The 20926-nt window shown below is 37.9% G+C and overlaps 1 protein-coding gene across 3 annotated transcripts in view; it reads left to right on the forward strand.

Annotated features, from left to right (window-relative positions):
- LPIN2 (lipin 2) overlaps window positions 1-20926 on the forward strand; it is an 82441-nt gene that overhangs the window by 41225 nt on the left and 20290 nt on the right. For all 3 annotated transcript variants that reach the window (XM_059409295.1, XM_059409294.1, XM_059409292.1), the window contains exons 2-6: window positions 5904-6104; window positions 12338-12433; window positions 15591-15892; window positions 19242-19349; window positions 19992-20118. In XM_059409295.1, the coding sequence (XP_059265278.1) occupies window positions 5913-6104; window positions 12338-12433; window positions 15591-15892; window positions 19242-19349; window positions 19992-20118 (825 nt within the window). In that variant the 5' untranslated portion in view covers window positions 5904-5912. The remainder of the gene's footprint in view (window positions 1-5903; window positions 6105-12337; window positions 12434-15590; window positions 15893-19241; window positions 19350-19991; window positions 20119-20926) is intronic.

Below are 20926 nucleotides of genomic sequence, written 5' to 3' on the forward strand. Positions count from 1 at the left end.
GCCTCTCAAATTCTTCATATCAGGGAGATCATATGATAATTGTCTTTCTCTGATTGACTTATTTCACTCAGCATAATACCCTCTAGTTCCATCCACATCGTTGCAAATGGCAAGATTTCATTTCTTTTGATGGCTGCATAGTATTCCATTGTATGTATATACCATATCTTCTTTATCCATTCATCTGTTGATGGACATCTAGGTTCTTTCCATAGTTTGGCTATTGTGGACATTGCTGTAAACATTTGGGTGCACGTGCCCCTTCGGATCACTACATTCGTATCCTTAGGGTAAATACCCAGTATTGCAGTTGCTGGGTTGTAGGGTAGCTCTATTTTCAACTTTTTGAGGAACCTCCATGCTGTTTTCCAGAGTGGTTGCACCAGCTTGCATTCCTACCAACAGTGTAGTAGGGTTCCCCTTTCTTATAAATGGAAATATTGATACCAAACTCCAGATACTGGTGGAAATTACAGGAACTAGTGTACAGGTTTACAATAGTACTTGCCATGTGATGGACATTATGACAACTGTAGTTGGGTTTGTTAGTAGTCGTACTGCTAACTAGTTATTAATAGTGTTGAATAAATAGATGAAGGTAAACTTAAAACTTATAGGAAACAGATTTTGATGATCCATGTGAGTGGTTTGGCATGTATCCATTTTTGTATTGATCATAATTTAGAAATTGTGGTATTTTAATAGCTCCTATATTTTTGCTTACCAAAAATTACTTTTGATTGAACATATCACCTTTAAATAATTCGGGGCACTTTTTATAGGAAGAGGATCTGTACTTGAACCTATTTACTGATGGATTCCATTTATAAATCTCTACTACATATCATGATGGTTTATTTAGTTTCTCTGATGTTCAGGGAAATCTTTAAATTTTTGGTAAATAATTGAATCTTGAAAGCTACTCATTTATTCCAGATACTAGTGTGTATTTAATTTAAAATATTTGATAAGAAAAATATGATGTTAGACACTATTGAACATTCATGAATGACTGATTTAAATCTATTGAATTTTATGCATAAAGGGCCATTTAGTTTCTTATGAGTATTTCAGTTAATTACTGTCTTCTGATTCTTTCCATTTTTTAGTTTTGTGATCAGTAAGTACCTCTCTGTCTTGGGAGCTCCAAGTGTTTAACCAATGGGAGCCAGTGCCTGTACCTAAACACACGTTGTACATTGTACACACTGTGTATCTGTCAGGTCTATCAGCACTACTGTGTCTAGTTTTGGATCTCCCATTTAAACAAAGTTCTCTAGTTTGTCATAAAAGTGAAAATAAACCCAGTTATTTTAGATATTTTAAGGAAGAAGAATGCTTAGCCGAGAGTAGATGAGACCTAGTTACGCTTCTACAACAAACTCTTCTTTGGTGTGTAAGTGGTATCATTTAGAAAGAGGGTGGCACATATCCATTGTGAGTTCTAGTGGACGTAATACCTAGGGCTGTCTGATACAGTTATGAACTTCTTGGTGAAAGGAGTGAGTCTTTGTACCCCAACATTGAAAAACAGTATGGCAATTGATGTTTAAGATACTTGTCTCAGCTCAGGCTGCTATAACAAAATGTCACAGATGGGGTGGTTTAAACAACACTTATTTTTTACAGTTTGGGAAACTGGGAAGTCCAAGATAAGATGCTGGCCAATTTATTTCTAGTGAGGGCTCTCTTCTGGCTTGCACACAACCACTTTCTCTCTGTTTCCTCACATAATAGGAGGAGAGAACATGAGCTCTTGTAATGAGGACATTAACATCGTGGAGGTCCCACCTCTTGACCTCATCTGAACCCAATTACCTCCCAAAGGCCCCACCTCCAAATACTCTCACATTGGGGGTTAGGGCTTCAACATAAGAATTTGAGGAGCAAACAATTCTTAACAATACTTAATCTTCTTTAGCCTTACTTTTATTATCTTTAAAAATAGAAATAATAATATTCACTCATTCATAAGGTAGTTCTGAGATAATGCATTTTGGAACATAGTCGGGTGCCTGGGTGACTCAGTTAAGCACCTGATTATTGATTTCAGCTCAGGTCGTGATCTCAGGATTGTGAAATAAAGCTCTGGCTCTGCGCTGGATGTGGAGACTGCTTAGGATTCTTCCTCCCCCTCCATCTGCTCCTCCTCCCCTGCCTTTAAGAAAATTGTTAAGAATTTGGTATGTAGTAAGCTCTTAAAACATCAGTTGCTGCTACAGTGGTGATTAACTTTCCATATTTCAGGGATGTGCTAGAAATGCTTTTGGGTATTTGTTGAAAGACTGGACTAGATAAATACTTTCAGTACTGAGAATCAATTAATGCATGTTTGTATTTTCTTTGTGCTTGTGAGCCTGAAGATGGAGGTGCTGCTTTGTGAAAACCCTGCAGTTCCACATTCCTCTGTCTGTATCGGCATCTTTCTGTCCATCTGCTTTCTGATTATGTATGTATTCTTATTCTGTCTTTCCTTTTCTCTGAATTTATATCTGTCTCTCTCTGCATTCCCTCTTACTCTCTGTCCCTGTTCTTGAATTCATATTCTCTCTTCTGCTGTTTTTTTTTCTCATCATTTGCACTAATGAATAATTTACAGTGTATATTATTTTACTATTTTTTTTTATTCTTTGTTTTATTTCTAAAGGTAGTGTCTTTGGTGAGGTGTGTCCCTGAGATGTGACTGGGTACTTAATCATCTGTCTTTCTGTCCCTGTTTAGAGTTCCACTTTCACAGGTGTTGAACAGGACAGGTATCAGAGGCCTGAATTTGTTCTCACTTAGCTTTATTATGGCTAGTGCTGGGCTGGACATGTAGGAATGAAGTTTTACGGTGCTAGATAATACTTAAAGAAGAAGCTGTTTAATGTGTCGTGCATGCGTACAACAACCAGCTGCTTTCTCACCAGACATAACAATGAGGGAGTCCCCTGCCCCAGCTTAGATGGAGTGTCCCTCCTAGCAGAAGTGTACCCCTCATTCCCAGGGTGTAGTGAATGTTACAGCGGAAGGACTTCCTTTACTTTTTGTTTTCCCAGCCTCATAATACAGACAGAATTGTTTTATATCTGCTAAGAAAAAAACCAGTCATTTGGTAGCATATATTTTTCCACATTTAGCAACTGGCATTTACACAATAGACTTTCTTGTATAACAGCACATCCTTTAACTATGGTAATTAAAATCATTTTGAATAGATGTAGTTACACTTAATTATGGATCCCATGCTCTAGTTGATGTAAGCTCATACACATTTAGTTTATAACTTGTTTTATGGCTGAAGATGCTAGAAGTTAACATTTTTTAGTTTTTTTAAGAGAAGAGTATGTGTAATTGTATAATTATTTATGAAGCTTTTAAAAATTTGTAACAAAACTCCTTTTTAAATTGCCACCAGTCAGTCAAGCAGTAATACAAAGATTGATTACTTGGTTGGTGGTTCATGTACATTCTGTGACAAGCAAAAAGCATGTCATGAACATATATTACCTACAGAATATGAACATGATACGTGCAGGAAATAGATGAGTCTCCATAGCAATAGAAGTGGGAAAAGGCAATCACAAAATGTTACATACCATATGATTCCACTTACATAACTTTCTTAAAAATGACAAAATAACAAAAATGAAGAGCAAATTCGTGGTTGTCAGGGATTAAGGAGAGAGTGACAGAAGTGGCTGAGTATGGCTATAAAGGCCAATAGGATGGATCTTTGTGATAATGGATATGTTCTCCATTTTAACTGAATCAATATTGATATATCCCGATTGTGGGATTGCACTAGAAATTTGCAAGATGTTGCCATTTGGAAAACTGGTTTAAAGGATACATGGAATCTCTCTGTATTATTTCTTAAAACTACATGCCTGTGAATCTATAGTTACTGCAAAATAAAAAATACTAATATTTAAAAATGAGGATGTAATACAAATACTTTGATGAAATAGTACTTCCGCCCTACACGTTTCCTTTTCCTTTTCTTTTCTTTTTTTTTTTTTTTTGGTCTTATTTATTGATGGTTCATTTTTTTAAAAAGATTTTATTTATTTGACAGATCACAAGTAGGCAGGGAAGCAGGCTCCCTGCTGAGCAGAGAGCCTGATGTGGGATTCGATCCCAGAACCCTGAGACCATGACTTGAGCCGAAGGCTGAGGCTCAACCCTCTGAGCCACTCAGGCACTCCATATTGATGGTTCATTTGATCATTCCTTTATTCATTGGAGAAATCATTGAATACTTGCCTAATTTGGCCTTGCCAAATGAATTCTCCTAAAACCAAAATCATAACTTTTGTAAAGGATACTGCTTCATTTAGTAGTCAGTTTAGCAACTAGTTTATATCCACAAAGTCATCTCTTCTATAGACAGTTTTGGGGGCCTTGGTAACATTAGCTTTGAAATATTCAAAGAATTTTTCCGGAGTAAAATTATTGTAGCTATGCTTAACAATGTAAATCTGGTGGGTCTTGATTACACATTCAGGAGAAAAAAATGTTTGAGTGGAATCTGGGCACTCCCAGTAGGTACTCACTCACCTGTGAGGAGTAGGGTGAGTTTCTCTGAAGGCTGATGTCCTGGGAAGCTCCTAAGATTAACATTCTTTCTCCCAATTCAGCTTTGGACTTACCTGACAACATAGATAACTTTTCTCAGCATGTAACTTTTGAGTTTAAGGCTCCTGAAAAGCGTGAGTTTAAAGAGACAACTGTGCTTATGATGAATGACCTAGAGAATAATCGGTCTCTTTTCTGGTTCAGTAAAAGTTGACCTCTGGATTAGCCAGAGCTGTGGAGGACCTCTTGTTTGGTCTGTGTCCTACCTGTCCAGAGGAGAATGATTTGCTGAATTGTGCTTTGACATAATACTAGGGGTGGTGTCTAATGAATGAAATGTGGTGGTATTTGGTAACTGGAGATGAACAACCTTAGGACTGAGGAGGAACTATTTTTTTCTAATTAGAAGTTGAGGGAGATTCAAGGAGATCAAGGAGACTTCCCCACTGGTCCTCAACACATACTATATGGTGGGCTCCCCAACCTGTGGTCCTAGCTGCAGCTGCAACAGATTATGGGGCCCAGAGGAAGCATTTCCTCTAATCCCTCAGCCCTGGTCAGGTGCATACTCCTTCCTTGACATTGACCCTTTCTGGAGGACCCTTTTCTTAGCCTAGTTATCCTGATTTGACTAATTATTGACAACAAGATTAAAACTCTTTTCTGTGCTTTGTAGAACATAAATATATGTTCCAGTGAGTCGTATTTAAGTGTTGAAGGGATTTTCAAAAAAAGTAATGTTATAAATGGTTTAGATCCAGTCTAGCTCACCCAGAGTTTATTTAATCTAGCATGTCTCTGAACCATATTCTACTAACAGTTTTGTAGAAAACTCATCTCTCACTTACTTGTCTTTAGCAAAAGCAACCTGTTTTCTGATTTCTCCTGGAGGTGATCATTGGTCTTTTTTTCTGTTTAGCTGCTGTGGTCAGGGTAGATACAGTTGCCCCATATTCCCAGTGATCTTGGTCAAGAGGACAGTGGTGGTAGTCTGGGTTCTTTGGTGGTGCCATGCAGATTCTAAACTTTAGGGCAAAACCACTATGGGCATCTGGCAGGATCCGTGATGATGGAAAAGAAAGGGGAACTTAGGCATGCGTGAGGCCCTGGCTGGGACAGCCTCTTGAGATACAAAAGGACCACCTGATTTTGTCCTTGCGTGGAAATGTGTAAAAACAGTGGTAGCGTGAGACTAATTGGTTCAAAATCAGCAAGGTTAATAATAATATGTATTATGATATACAAATGTGCAGTGTCTTTTTAAAAACTACTTTTTTTCTCTGTCATTAGGTTCATAAATTCATTGTTATTATCTCATCTAAAAATTTTTTTTCTTGTCTTTGTAGTTTCAAACCATGAATTATGTGGGACAGCTGGCTGGGCAGGTGATTGTCACTGTGAAGGAACTCTACAAGGGCATTAACCAAGCCACTTTGTCCGGATGCATCGATGTCATTGTGGTGCGACAGCAAGATGGCACCTACCAGTGCTCGCCTTTTCACGTTCGGTTTGGGAAGCTGGGTGTCCTGAGATCCAAAGAGAAAGTGGTGAGTGCCGGGGACAGCTTGTTCTCAAGGAGGAATTTATTCTGTTACCATCTAATAGAATAAATTGTTCTTATATGCTTTTTGGGGGAGGGAAGACACGGTGGGGGAGGGAAGACACCCATTTGATGTTGAAGATAATGGTATAAGAAGTCAACCTTTTTGTGTTATTTTGAGGTTGCTGCTGAGTATAAGCCTTACTGTAGAAAGTCTCCAAGGGGGGCAAAAAAGCCTGAAAATTATCTTAATAGTTCTATTTGTTGCAACCCAGAAGAGCAAAATGGAGAAACTGGAGTTATAAAGGGGGAAGGTTAGATGTCTTCAGAAGGTTTCTTTACCTCATACAGCACTTTAAACTATTTAGGGGAGGGACACCTGGGTGGCTCAGTTGGTTGTGTCTGTCTTTGGCTTAGGTCATGATTCCAGGGTCCTGAGATCAAGTCCTGCATTGGGCTTCTTGCTTAGCAGGGAGCCTTCTTTTCTCTCTGCATGCTCTTCTCCCTGCTTGTGCACTTGCTATGTCTCTCTCTTTGACAAATAAATAAAATTTAAAAATTTATAAAATTTTTAGGGCAATACTTTCGTACCAGTTATGAATGGGATAGATTGATATAGTCAAGAATACATTACATTTATTTAGACAAGATAAATTCCATATTTGTTTTGAGGAAGCTGTTAAATCTTCTTTGTATCTAAATTTCGTTTGTAATACCAGGACTTGTCTGCAGATCTTACTGAATGCAAACCTGCAGGCCATAGGCTTGTTGGCTTTTATTTATTTTGGGGAAGATTCATTCAGAAAGAAAATAATTTGTGTTGGTTTCCTTTTCCTACATTCCTACATTCTCCTTTCCTACATTCTACATTTCCTACATTCTCCACCTTCAAGTAATGGAGCAATGAGAAGGTTTGTTAATGTATTTGATGTCAATCAAATTAGAATGCTGAGCTGGTAATAAAACCTTGCGGGTACATAGTATTTTTCCTTTCTAGTCTTATCCCACATTATCTACCTGAACAATTTAGGGAGATTTTGTCAGGATTTTAAAGCACAATGAAAGATCCACACCATATTGGGGCACAGAACATATGTTAGAGGACCACCGCATAAGTTGGAAACATCTATTTCCAGATGTTCGCTATTTTACATAGGTGATCTTATTCCTTAAAATAGGAATTCTCTCTATTTTAATTAAACTTAGGTTGTTTTGAGAATGGAAGAAACTTTTTTGTGGGTTTCACACCCCTAGATATTCTCCCTTCCTGCCCACTACCAAAACGCATCTTCTTTTCTAGGTGTTATAAATCAGTTCACTGGAGAGCCACATTGCAGTGTGGCAGTGTTTGTGTGGTCTGGCCTCTGTTCAGTCATCCTTTGGAAACCAAAAGCAGTCACACAGTTCATTTAGTAACTTGGAGACTTTCCATTGCAAAACGGTGTTCAGCCACATTTGGGCTTCTTGGAATTTTTTATTTCTTGCCAGTAACACTAGCCTATAGTACTTTCAGACTTTATCTGCTCTGGGAGAATCTGTACCAAACTGTTAAGCGCTAAAATTTCCCATTAGCTGTAAAAGGATCTATTCATTAAATGGCTTATATGGCACTTTTGTTTGTTCTTCTGTGGTCAGAGGTTTTGATCAGCAGATTGGTTAAGTCTTCCGGCCTTTCAGAATGGAATCTGCAGGCTGTTGTATATGTAAGCATTTGTGTATCTATAATTGGTGTCTGGACAGACAGCATACCTCTTTCTACATGCTGTATGCCTCCAATTAAGATGTATGTAGTACAGGGGCACCTGGGTGACTCAGTGGGTTAAAGCCTCTGCCTTCAGCTCAGGCCATGATCTCGGGGTCCTGGGATCGAGCCCTGCATCAGGCTTTCTGCTCAGTGGGGAGCCTGCTTCTTCTCTCTCTGCCTACCTCTCTGTCTACTTGTGATCTCTGTCAAATAAATAAATAAAATCTTAAAAAAAAAAAAAAAAGATGTAGTACAGTTTCTGTACAAGGCTGCCCAAATGATTGTGTTAAATACCTTGTCACACCCCTGGATTTTAATATGAATCTGTCCATGAGACACAGGAAAAGAGACTTTTGCACCAGTGTCCCAGAAATCCAAAGGATGTGTTTGGGAGGAAATCTGGCTATTTAACAGCTTTCCTGTGACAGTAAAACCAAAATCATGTCTCCCTTGATATACTCAGACAATTTGGATTAACTCTTTGTCTTATTTTAGGTCAGTTTGGATTAGGGAAAGCTATTCGTGGATTTTAAACTAAGACCTCAGTTATGGTGACACCTATGAAGTGGACTTGAAATCATAATCACATTTAACCCTCTGGTTAGGGGGAGATATATAATAATTTTCCGACTGTCATTGGTATGTTCTTGTTTGATAGAACACCAATACTCCCAATATACTTCATAACTCAAGACTTGAATTTCAGAAGGTAAACCTGAAGTTGGTATTTTTTAAATATTAATTTTGTTGATTTAACACAAAACTAATAGTTTATTTATCAAGATTAAATAATATATTAGACAGGAAGTTTCCATTGTGGGTGACAAAAATCCATCTCTCACCAGCTTAAGCAGAATTTATTGGGTTCTATAACTAAAATCCAGGGGCATTTGAATTAAAATGGGCTTTATTTGGAGTCAGAGGGTATTATCAGAACTCTGTTGCCTCCTACCTTTCAACTCTTTCTCTCTTTGTGTTAATGCAAGAGAGCTACAGTACCTCCAGGTTTACTTCCCAGGATCTCAGCAACTGTAGTAAAAAGAGAGCCATTTCTGCCTCCAGAAGCATCAGTATTTAGTCTCCCTGTCAGACTTACCAGTCTCCCTGGTCCTGTAGCTGGGGTGGAATATATGGATTGGCTTGGCATGGACACCAGCCTTACTTCCTCACTCTGAAGCCACACCTAAAACTGGTGGTCTGAAAAAGAGGATGAATAGATCCCCAAAAGACATACCCAGAGATAGTCTTACCTGAAGAGTGGCGTGCCAGAACAAGAGTCTGCTACAACCAATATTTCTGTTTAACATTTATTTTTGAAAGGAAGGGAGGGAGAGCGAGAGAGGGAGCATGAGCAGAGGGAGAGATAAAATCTCAAGTGGCTCTGGACTGAGTGTGGAGCCTGACTGACATGGGTCCCAATCCCAGGACCCTGTAATCATGACCTGAGCTGAAATCAAGAGTTGGCAACCTAACTGACTGCGCCACCCAGGCATCCCTACAGCCAGTATTTCTAAAACACAAATCAGTTCTATTTCAACATCTGAGTCATATATATTGAGTAAGATTAAGCCACAGGGTAGGAAGTATGACTATATAGATAAGGGTATTGTTTTGGATACCAGTTTACAAGGAGTAGTACATCAAAATACCAGTTTTCCCACTGCTGTTGTCTTTTTCTCCATGATCCTATCCAGGATCCCACACTGCTTTCACCTGTATTCTCTGATCATTCTGTCTTCCCTTACAACCTTGACTTTTGAAGAGTACAAATGGTTATTATATAGATTGTGCCTCAGTTTGAATTTGTCTGATGTTTTCTCATTGGGGGAAGAGTAATGTAGAGTAAGGGTGTGCCCCTCTCAGTGCATCATTTCAGGAGGCCCATCATGGTGCCATGTTTCATTACTGGTGATATTGACATTGATGCCTTGGTTAATGGTGTCTACTAGGTTTCTTTACGGTAAATTTATATGTGGGAAGAAACTTGGAGACTCTGCAAATACTATTTTTCATCATACTTCCATGAATTTTACCATATACTGAGGAATTTTGCCTGCAACAATTATTACTTTGGTGTTTACCAAATGATTTTCTGCTTCCATCCTTCCTACTCCATTTATTAATTGAAATTATACTGTATCAAAGAGCTATCTTTCTCTCTTGTTTACTTATTCCATTATTTATTTAGATCAGTATGGATTTCTGAGTATTAATTTTACTGTGTGGGTTCTAATCCATTATTATCATTATTTAGTTGCTCAGATTGTCCCATGTTTGGCAATAGTTAGCTCCTTCAAGTTGAGTCCTTTTGAAATGCTCCCATCATTTTTTGAGTTACTACTTCCTTACTTTCTGGCACCATAAGATATTCCAGAAGAATCTACTTTACCTCCATCAGCCCTGGAATTACTTTGTTTCTCTGAGGAATGGTGGTTCCTCTTATTAGAGAAAAGTATCTAGAAACAAAGAATCTGGTCACTAGGAGTGCTCATTACTAACTGAGGTGTCCTTGCTTCTAGGCCCTGTCAGTGGGCAGAGCGGGAATAATCTACATACATAGATACATGCACCTATGTATGTCTGTAAAAATCATGAATTTTCCCACTGATTCTTATTCGTCTCCAGAAGCTTCCTCCTCATCTCCTTATTTGTGACTTCTTTCTCTGACAGTGAGAAACATGCCTCTTACTATTACAATATCTTTACCTATTCAGTTCTAGAATACACATAAAATAATTTCAGAACTGCTAATTCATATCTCTGATTTAAAAAAAAATACTAACTACAACATTTGTTTATAGTTCTTTTTGTCTTTAGACTTAAAATAGTCAAAATACCATTTTCCACTTAGGTTAGTTTTCTTCCTTACCCTGCAGTGTGGTTATGTTACTTACATACAGGACTTTCATAACAAGCATTTTGACAACATTTGGCAGCTAATGACCTTCAGTGACCTGATGTGACCAGGAGTCAAGGGATAAATTGGTCCTCACTGGGAAAAAAACCTAGTGGACCATGCAGCTGTTCCCACCATTAGGGCCTTGCAAAGCCAAGTACACTTAGATTGTGGAGTGCTGTATTTATACCTATATTATATTTTTATATATTTTAGGTATATCCCCTAAAGCAGTCTAAAACTGGAGTTTCCAAGTTTATCTGTAAGAGTTTAAAAGTTGGAGGTCACCTGGGTGGCTCCTTCAGTTAAGCATCTGCCTTTAGCTCAGGTCATGATCTTGGGGTCCTGGGCTCCAGCCCTGTGTCAAGCTCCCCCCTGAGCAGGGAGTTTGCTTCTCCTTCTGCCCCTCCCCTGCTCATTCTTGCATGCTCACTCACTCTCGCAAATAAATAAATACAAATCTTCTTTTAAAAAAAAGAAAGTTTTGAAAGTTAGTATTTATTTAATATTATAAAGTATTTAAAGGCATTTATTCAGTCAACAGAAGAAGACTACATAATTTTTAAGTGTAAGTGTTATTTTAATATTTTATATCTATACAGTTCTTTGCATGGCAGTACAGATCATGAAAATGACTGGGCAAGCTGAAACCATGCAAAACAAACTTAATAACTGAGAAAAATTAGGATTTTTTCCATGATTTTTATGTATTTGTCAAAACTTTAAAAATTTCTGTTATACTGAGTTCCTTCAGTATGAAGTGTTTTTCCTTTGTCACTTCCTCGGGGCCATCTTCATCCTTTATTCACAACCACTTTCCTCCTTTATAGATAAGCTTGCCTTCACCAGGTTCCTCTGACTGCACATCTTGAGTCTTTTGAATGGCAACAGGGTCACCATTCCTGCAGTCAGTGATTTTTTTCTGTAACTTGACACTCAGTTTGAATTTTACTTTCAGTAATACTGCTTTTTGTTAGACTAGGTTGCATTTTGATCTTGGCCAGTTTCCTCTTAATTACCCCTTTTTATAAAATGTCACAAGGGTTTATCAGTGAGAGACAAGGAGACAACTACAACTATAAGCTTTGCTGTCTGTGCCTCAACTGAATAACACATGTGCTTCGACTAGTCACCAGCAGACTTTGGAAAGTGACGTGATAGATTATGGATCATGATGGGCATCTGTTTTTATGTAGTGATATGTTGACAGAAGAGCAGCCAGTAATGTTTGTGCTTTCTGCAGTTACAGTTAACATACCACAGTAACTGAAGTCTGTTTCTATGAACCATGCCAGGTGAGGCCTGTCCGTGCTAGAACTCTGAAAGTGTTCGAATGTTTTTCAGCAATTGTATTTCCCCTATTTTATACGATTTGGGAAATTAAGTAAAATATTTTGTCATAAAAATAAATGATATAACATTTTCTTTTAGTCCCTTCTTATCCACCCCCTTCCTCCCCAGGTCTATTTAGTTTTTTAGGGTAGGACAGGTAGCATTGTTTCTCTGGGACTGTCAGTCTAGAAACCTCAGTACTAAGTTTGGCTTGGTTTAGGGTCAATGAAAGTTTTCATACTAAATCACACTTTGTTTCTCCTCTTAGATTGATATAGAAATCAATGGTGATGCAGTGGATCTTCACATGAAGTTGGGTGACAATGGGGAAGCTTTCTTTGTGGAGGAGACTGAAGAGGAATATGTAAGTTCTAGTAGGTTACATCCACTCTGCATATCGTATTCAGGCCTCCAGGACCTTTCCCAAAACAGAAATGTTCAGCAGTTTTCATGGTTATAGAGGTGATTGTTACAAGTTAAAAAAGCTTTAGTTTTAGGCTGAAAAACTAAGCTGTGAGGAAGGAGCTTAGAAGAGTGAAGAACTTTTCTCCCCACCAAGTGTCAGGGTACAGAGAACGTGCAGAACACCTTTGCACTTGCTCTTTTTCTGTCATTAATGAGCTTTCTTATTTAGTATCTGGTAGCATTTACACCTTAACTTGAATACATTCAATTCTACCTAAATATTGAAGGCATATCTCTGTAGGCTGTGTTTCGTACAAGTGTGACCTTTAAACTTGGAAAATGTATTTACCATTTTGGTTAGGGTTATTGGATCTCTAACCTTGAATAGTCTTGAAAAGAAATTTAAATTAATTATCCTGTATCTTTTTAAATGATTATTGCATGTTTGGCTTCTTTCAGTAAGATAGTTTGTTCTCTCCCCCAACTGCACCCCACGTATCTACTGATGTGAATGATTGTAAGCTGTTCTTGATGGAGTTATTGTAGATCTTAGACGAGGCTTCATTACAGCTTTTACCATAAAGAATAAAATCTCAGCAAAAATGATAACCTTCAAGTTACTAAAGGTACAGGACTACTTTTGGGGGTTTTGAAGATGAACTTCATGTTGGATGTCGTAAATTGACAAAGAAAAACATCACTAAAAAAATAATAGCAGAATGAGATTATTCATCATTTTTAGAGAGAAGCCAACAATTTAGATACCAGTATGTAAAACAGCATTACAAAGCATGATTATAAAAGGGAACCTTTCCAGACCAGTATTTTTTCTAGTACCTTAATTACTTGTTTTACTATTACCTCATTCATGTTTACTTGGTGCAAACAAAATTTTTCCTCATCAGAGACTGAAGCAAAAAGGAGAAGGAAACAGTAAATGAGTTATCACATGAATAAAATATTTTTTATGTGTTCCTTAAAATCATGTGTGTTTCAGAAGAGTGATGGATTAGGTTTTGTATCAATCAACAAGTGAAAGGACTGGGTTACTGATAGTTTGTTACCTGGTTCTTGTGGTCAGCTCTGATGATTCCATTTATAACAATGCATAGTAAGGTTAACTTGCAGAGTGTCAAGTTGCTACCTTTTTTTTCCTATGCCATGTGTCATCAAATTGTTTAGATTTTTTTTAGAATAGTGTCCTCTTTTTAAAAAAAATAAGGTTGAGAGGATGCCTGGGTGGCTCAGTTGTTAGGCGTCTGGCTTCTGCTCAGGTCATGGTCCTGGGATGGAGCCCTGTGTCAGGGCTCCCTGCTCAGCGGGAAGGCTGCTTCTCCCTCTCCCACTCCCCCTGCTTGTGTTCCCTCTGTTGTTGTGTCTCTGTCAAAAATAAAAAATAATAATAATAAAATAAATCTTTAAAATTAAAGCAAAAGAAGTTGATTCATCCAACAGCATTGGAATTACTACTCAGTGTCACATACTGTGAATATAACGTGCCCCTACTCTCCAGGACTTTACAGTTTTAAAGGGAATAAATGTTACCAAAACCCATCTGTCTTCCATTTATTTACATTTTTGTTTCTCTTAAACTTTGTTCATCTAAACTATATATTGTTAGATCCTTTTCAAGCGTTTTAAACTATATATTGTTAGTTCTAGATCTGTCCCTGTCCTTTTAATAGTTGCCCAGTCATCCACAGTTGGACGCACCACAGTTTAACCATTCTTGTTCTGACAGAGATTTAAGTTGTTTCATCCCCCGCACCCTGCCCCCCACCCCTGCTCCATAAACTGCAAACAGTGCTATAACAGAACTAGGAAATGCCACCAGAGACGAAATGGCTTTTAAAGAAGTACTAGTGAACTTATTTATAACAAGGACCATTGAATTAAAAGGTCCTGGAAGTTGGAGGCCACAGCCTGTCACTTGAGTGCCCTGGGGGCATGCAGAATAATATCCTGTTATCACAGTTCCTCTGTAAGTGTGTGTTGCTGGTGAACACACATTTTACTTGGATAAACAAAATATTGGCTTTGGGGTAATATGTCTACCAAAGCTAAATTCAAAAGCTTGATTTAGAACAATTATGGAAATTCATTCATTTTTCAGGACTATTATTTAAAAATTTGAGTATTCTATGTTATTTGAGGTTAATTTATACCTCTATTACATACCTTCCATTTCCCCCATGAAACAAAGGAGTGAAGTCAGTGACTAAGAAGTTAATTTTCTGAACAGCAGACCATTTAATATCATTTATTTGAAATTAAATTATAATTTGAATTCTTTATTTACTTTTAAAAATTATTTTAGAGAGCACATGCGCAAGTAGGGTCAGCGGAACAGAAGAAGAGGGAAAGAAAATCTCAAGCAGACTCCCCACTCAGAATGGAGTGCAACAGAGTTTTCAATCCCAGGACCCTGAGATCATGACCTCAGCTGAAATCAAGAGTGGGATGCTTAACTGAGTCACCCAGGCCCCCACAAGTTTAATTATTTCTGACTATTGGGCCTTATTTTCTTCTTTTGAATACCTGAAAGGCTATCTTGAATACATTACAATTTTAAAATCTGCTAATTTCATTTGTTAACAGGGTATTGTCTATCTTAACCACCTTTTTACACCCTCATTTAATTTAGCAAACACTAATTTTACTATAGATCCTCACTTCACTTACCTGTCCTGCTGCCACCATCTGAGGGGGTATTCCTGATCCCTGCCTTCTGCTTTATCCTGTTACCGTACTTTGTAAGTTCTTGACAAAGTGCCTTGTACTGTCTCCTTGGAATGCTGCCATTACTTCGAACTTCCCGTTGCAGAGAATTTAATTGGCTGTTCTTTAACTTTAGTTTTCATGGCTTTGTGCTAATTTGGTATATCAGTTCCTTCAAATTCATTCAGTTACACAGACAAAATGAACTATTTGTGCCAGGGTAAAGATCTTTCAGAGTAGAGTGGGCAGTGACTTCATTCAGTGTGACACTCTTAAAACTTGGGGATTGTGTATTCTTTCCACTACTGTGAATTTAGATACACAAAGAGTTGTTACTGTTTTTGATTCATTGTCCACTTTGTCATGGACAATTTTTCTTTCTTCATGTTCTTTTTAAGGAAAAGCTCCCTGCTTACCTTGCCACCTCACCAATTCCTACTGAAGACCAGTTCTTTAAAGATATTGATGCCCCTTTGGAGAAATCTGGTGGAAATGAAAGATCATCTCAGAGTTCAGACATCTCACACATCTTGGAAACAGAAACGGTTTTCACTTCAAGTTCTGTGAAAAAGAAAAAACGAAGGAGAAAGAAATGCAAACAGGACAGTAAAAAGGAAGACCAGACTGCTTCCGCTGCCGCAGAGGATACCGTGGATGTGGAAATGAGCTCTGATGACGACAAGGGGGTCCAGTCAGCAAGGTAGGGCTCTCCCTGCAGGTGCTGGTCATGTGCACATGCTGTGGAAAGAGCTCAGGTCTAGCTGGTTGCTGTTGTTTCTTCCATGGAGCTACAGTGTGAGATTTAGACTTGTTTTTCCTGTGGAATCAGTGGAAGAGGCATTTTTTTTCCTTTCTGCTGTTCTATAAAATTTGCCAACAGACATCCTGCTGTGGTATTAAAATATCGCTTGAAGCAGACTAGGAGTGTGTGTCTTTTCCATCTGGTAGGTTTCCAAAAACCCAAATGAATTGTAAGTCACAAGATCTGAATTAGTGACTTGGCCCTTGGGCATCCTTGGGTGTATATCCTTATTCGGCATCTTGGTATCTCATCTGTTTCTGAGAAGTTGAGAGTTGTTGTTTAGAGTTTATCATCAAAACATTCCTAGTAAGTTGAAGAGGAAAGGAGGATTTTTGTCATTTTGGCTTTTTTTAAAGTGAGAAATCTTGATTACTTCTTCCTTAAAATATATGCCAGTTGTTGGGGCGCCTGGGTGGCTCAGTGGGTTAAAGCCTCTGCTTTCGGCTCAGGTCATGATCTCAGGGTCCTGAGATCGAGCCCCGCGTCGGGCTCTCTGCTCAGCGGGGAGCCTGTTTCCTCCTCTCTGTCTCTGCCTGCCTCTCTGCATACTTGTGATTTCTGTCTGTCAAATGAATAAATAAGATCTTTAAAAAATATATATATACGCCAGTTGTCAAGTCAACAGTGCCTAGGGTTTAGAAGGTAACAGTTGGGGGTAGAACATGTATTTTTTTGTTCAAGATTTTGATTTTTAAAAGATTACCTTAGATCTTTTCCACTCAGTGGTTGCTCTGGCTCTAGAAGAGGACCATGTGTGTATCAGCAGGGTGGTTTACTTTATTGATGAGCATTGGACAAGAAGTTGCTGCCCACAAGTGACCCTAAAGTTCTGCCTACAGTTCTTCCAAGATCCACCAGAAAGGACACTGAAGTAATACTTTTGCCACCAAAGTTTATTGATGTGTGTCTTTTATTATAACATAATTGAGCAAAGCTTAGAATTCTTTTTTTTTTTTTAAGATTTTATTTATTTGAGAGAGAGAGAGCTCAAGTGAGAGGTTGAAAGGATCTGAAGCAGACTCTGCACTGAGCCTAATATGGGGTTTGATCCCATAATCATGAGATCATGACCGAAGCCAAAACCAAGAGTCAGAAGCTTAACTAGGTGAGCCACGTGGGCACCCCAAAACTTAGAATTCTTAAACAATCTGCAGCTTCAATTTAGAAAGTTAAAATATTTCTAAAACATATGCAGAGTTGCCTACTAAATGCACAAGAATCGTTATTCTAAAGATTTTGTACACAAGCATTGTAAATGAATGTATTACAAAAATACTGGCACATGCCTCACTTTTCCAGATCGTGCAAAAGGCTGCATCAGCCAAATCTATCAGAGTCCTGATTTGGTTGGCAGTTAGATTGTCCACTCTCTCTCTAAGCCAGAATCTTACTTGCATCGGAAGTACGCTTGTCAGAATGCATGTAAATTAGGGTGTTGTAATAATTTTTAGGAGTTTGGTGGCTTGTTTTTTCTTTAGATTACCATGGATCATAGATACTACCACTTGGAGGAACTCTTTCCTAAAATTTCCCTAAAACGAGATCTGCTTCATTATGTAGCCAACAGAAAATTAGGACTTTAAAAAAAGGACAAAATGTGACAGTCATGGGAATTCAGGAAATAAATGCTGAGCTGAAAGGTAGAAGACTAGGCCTGTTCTGTTTTTGATTGTGGAACAACAGCTACTTGATCACTCTTGTCTGGGGCTTTGTTTCTTTTTTAATTCTTTTTTAAGATTTATTTATAATTTGGGAGAGTGAGCAGGGAGGGAGGGAAGCAGACTCCCCGCTGAGCACAGAGCCTAGCACAGGGCTCTATCTCAGGATCCTGAGATTATGACCTGAGCCAAAATCAAGAGTCAGACCTTTAACCGACTGACCCACCCAGGCGCTCCTGGACCTGTTTCTTAATCTGTGAAATAAGAGAATTGAACTACATGGTTGGTAAGGCCCCTTCCAGCTCAGCATCTAGATTCTAAAATAATTGGGGGGAAGATATTGAGGGTCAAAAGTATTAACAGCATGTTAAACAGGTCGAAGAATCAGAAAAAGAATAGAAAGTCAACTGCTTTTGCAGTTGTGCAAGGTAGGAATTAGGTGGGGTTAGAAAGTTTGCAGCTTTCAGATATTTTATCCTCCTCAGGCCCCTACACTTAGGAAAGAAGTTCTGTGTCCAGAGAAATACCCAAAGTTATTTTATTTTTCTTAAAGATTTTATTTATTTGAGAGAGAACGTGCATATGCAAGCACAAGCTCAGGGGGAGGGGTGTGGAGGGATTTAGGGAGAAGCAGACTCCCCTCTGAGCAGGGAGCCCCACTTTGACTCCAACTTGGGGTTCAGTCCCAGAATCCTGAAATCATGACCTGAGCTGAAGGCAGATGCTTAACCAACTGACACCCAGGCGTCCCCTAAAATTGGTTTTTATTTTATTTTGATAAATAACATTCTGAAATGGGACAAGTGGTAAATTTCCAACTAAAGATGAACAGCTGGGGCCCACAGTGCTTCTGAGGGATGTTTTCAAGGTTATATGGCAAGTTAGTTATATTAACTATGCAAATTCAAGAAAACCAAAGGGTAAATTAATTAAAACCTTATTAGCATTAGTTCATCCTCTTATAGGTCTGAGGTCTCCATGAATCTAAAAAGCATTTATCATGCTTTTGTATCATCATTATATCATCATTGTATCATTCTTAGGTAATTCTTGGCCCAAACAAAAAGAAAAATAAGTTCTGTGTGTTTTTAAGAGTTTTTAGGATATTTTTGACAAGCACTATAGCTCGTTTTCAACTCATAGTCTTGTATTTGTTGTAATATACAGGAGAGTATAGTGAAAGAACAAGGGCTTACTTGTTTTGAATTCAGCCACTTACTAGTTCTTTGATTTATTAAACTTCTCTGGATCCTTGATCAGATAAGGATTGAATGAAATATACATAAAGCCTTAGTTTTCCTCTTCTGGCCTTTGAATGAATTACCTTGAAGAGCTGTAAAAAGGAATTTTGATTCACATCTTCTTTTCGATTCTTCCCGTTTATCCCATCCTTCTGTAGTGATTGCAGTAGTGTATGGTAGATGGCATGAGTGAATCCCCCTTCTCTTTCCTGTTTTCCTTTTAGTTATTAATCACTTGGCCTTCCTTCTTCATTTGTATCATCTAAACATGTGTCAGTAGATTTGGGGATATTTTTAAGCTGACATAATAATGTAATTGTTCATGACTTTGTTTTTTGCCTTTCACAGAGGATCTTCAAATGCTTCCTTAAAGGAAGATGAATATAAGGAACCTTTGCTCTTTCATTCTGGGGATCACTACCCCTTATCTGATGGAGACTGGTCCCCTTTAGACAAGTAAGTATTTTCAAGATTTCTCAGTTCCTGTCATATGACAGTAATAATATTTCTCTCAGGTAGGAGAACTGAATGCATATGTACTTGTGACATGAATATGTACCTTTCCTCTTACTAATTATTTTGTTCCTAAACTTGATCTGACTTATGCTCACAGCATTGGTTAGTATAGATCTGCATAATCAGCTTAGAATTTGGCCCTCTACAATTCTTAAATTCTAATCTTAAAGTGTCAACTATTAACAGTAACTGTGGATAATGTGAAGAAACATGCAGTCACACTTTGTTTTTTGTTCAAATCCAGTTTCTCTTATGTATTATGTTAATTTAACCCATGTCTCTGTGCAGTTCATCTCTTGTAAAATTACCTTTCTCATTGATTTCTTGTGGGAATCAATGGGATAATGCGTATAAAGCGTTTGCAGAGAACCCAGCAAGTCCTCAATAGATACTGGTTGGTGTTTTACTATTATTAAAGAACTCAAATGGAAGATGTAATTGATATTCCCTTCAGTAGAGTCTTTATATTGGCAGGATAAAGTTGATATGTTCAAACTTATATTTCTTTTAATTTGTTGAGCTCAGCAAGACTGAAGTTTGCGGAGTTAAAAGGCATCACATTTCTCTGTCTTGTGTTTACAGTCCCTATTCCCCAGGAGCAGTGTGTCCTAAGAGTGATTCAGAGCTGGAGGTGAAACCTGCTGAGAGTCTGCTCAGATCTGAGTCCCACATGGAGTGGACGTGGGGTGGGTTCCCAGAGTCTACCAAGGTACTAATGTTTTCTTGCCTGTGGAGTATGTCTAGTTGAAAACCTGTGAGGTGTCTCTGTCATTGGGTAAAGTGGGGAGGGGTGATTTCTGAGCTAGTGCCCCTGAATATAAATGATGGTAGTGCCCTCATGTGGTCAGATGAGGAAATCCAAAGTTAACATTTTTCATAACTGCAACAGAAGGAATCCAGCATTATTTCGTGTGTTCTATTTAGTAAATAATGTTGATTGTTAGTTAACATTTTAATAAGAAACATTTAAAAGGTACCGAAAGGAAATTAGAATTTCCACACTTAAATTTTAAATAAGAAATGAACTGTATGAAAGCTTTTTCACTTTTTTTTTTCATTTCTTCACAGATCATAATGAAAGAATTGGAAAGATACATTACTTGAGAGAAAATATTTAGACCCTCTAAGTTTTTTTTAATACACATTTTGCTTATATGTGTGATTTGCATTGAGATTTGACTACCCACTTTACACTGTTAACAGAGCCTTGAAGTATAACCCAAGCAGGGCTAAATTTTCACATAGCACACAAGTTTTTCTCCTTGAAAATGAATATTCTTCCTCTTAGCATATAAAACTTGTCCTATTTCCTTAGTCTTCTTTGGTGATTAACTCTTCATAGTATAGCAATTTGAAATAGAACTTTTTTGTAGATATCATGATACTAAACAAAATGTAGTTATTAGTTTTTCCCACTTCTTAATTATGAAATACCTCACACATTCAAAATCATGTGGTAACTAAATGTGTTGTTACAAATAAAATGCATTCAATTACTTGCATCCAGCTTAAGAAAT

This window comes from Mustela nigripes, chromosome 8 (assembly GCF_022355385.1).
Source record: "Mustela nigripes isolate SB6536 chromosome 8, MUSNIG.SB6536, whole genome shotgun sequence".
NCBI lineage: Eukaryota > Metazoa > Chordata > Mammalia > Carnivora > Mustelidae > Mustela > Mustela nigripes.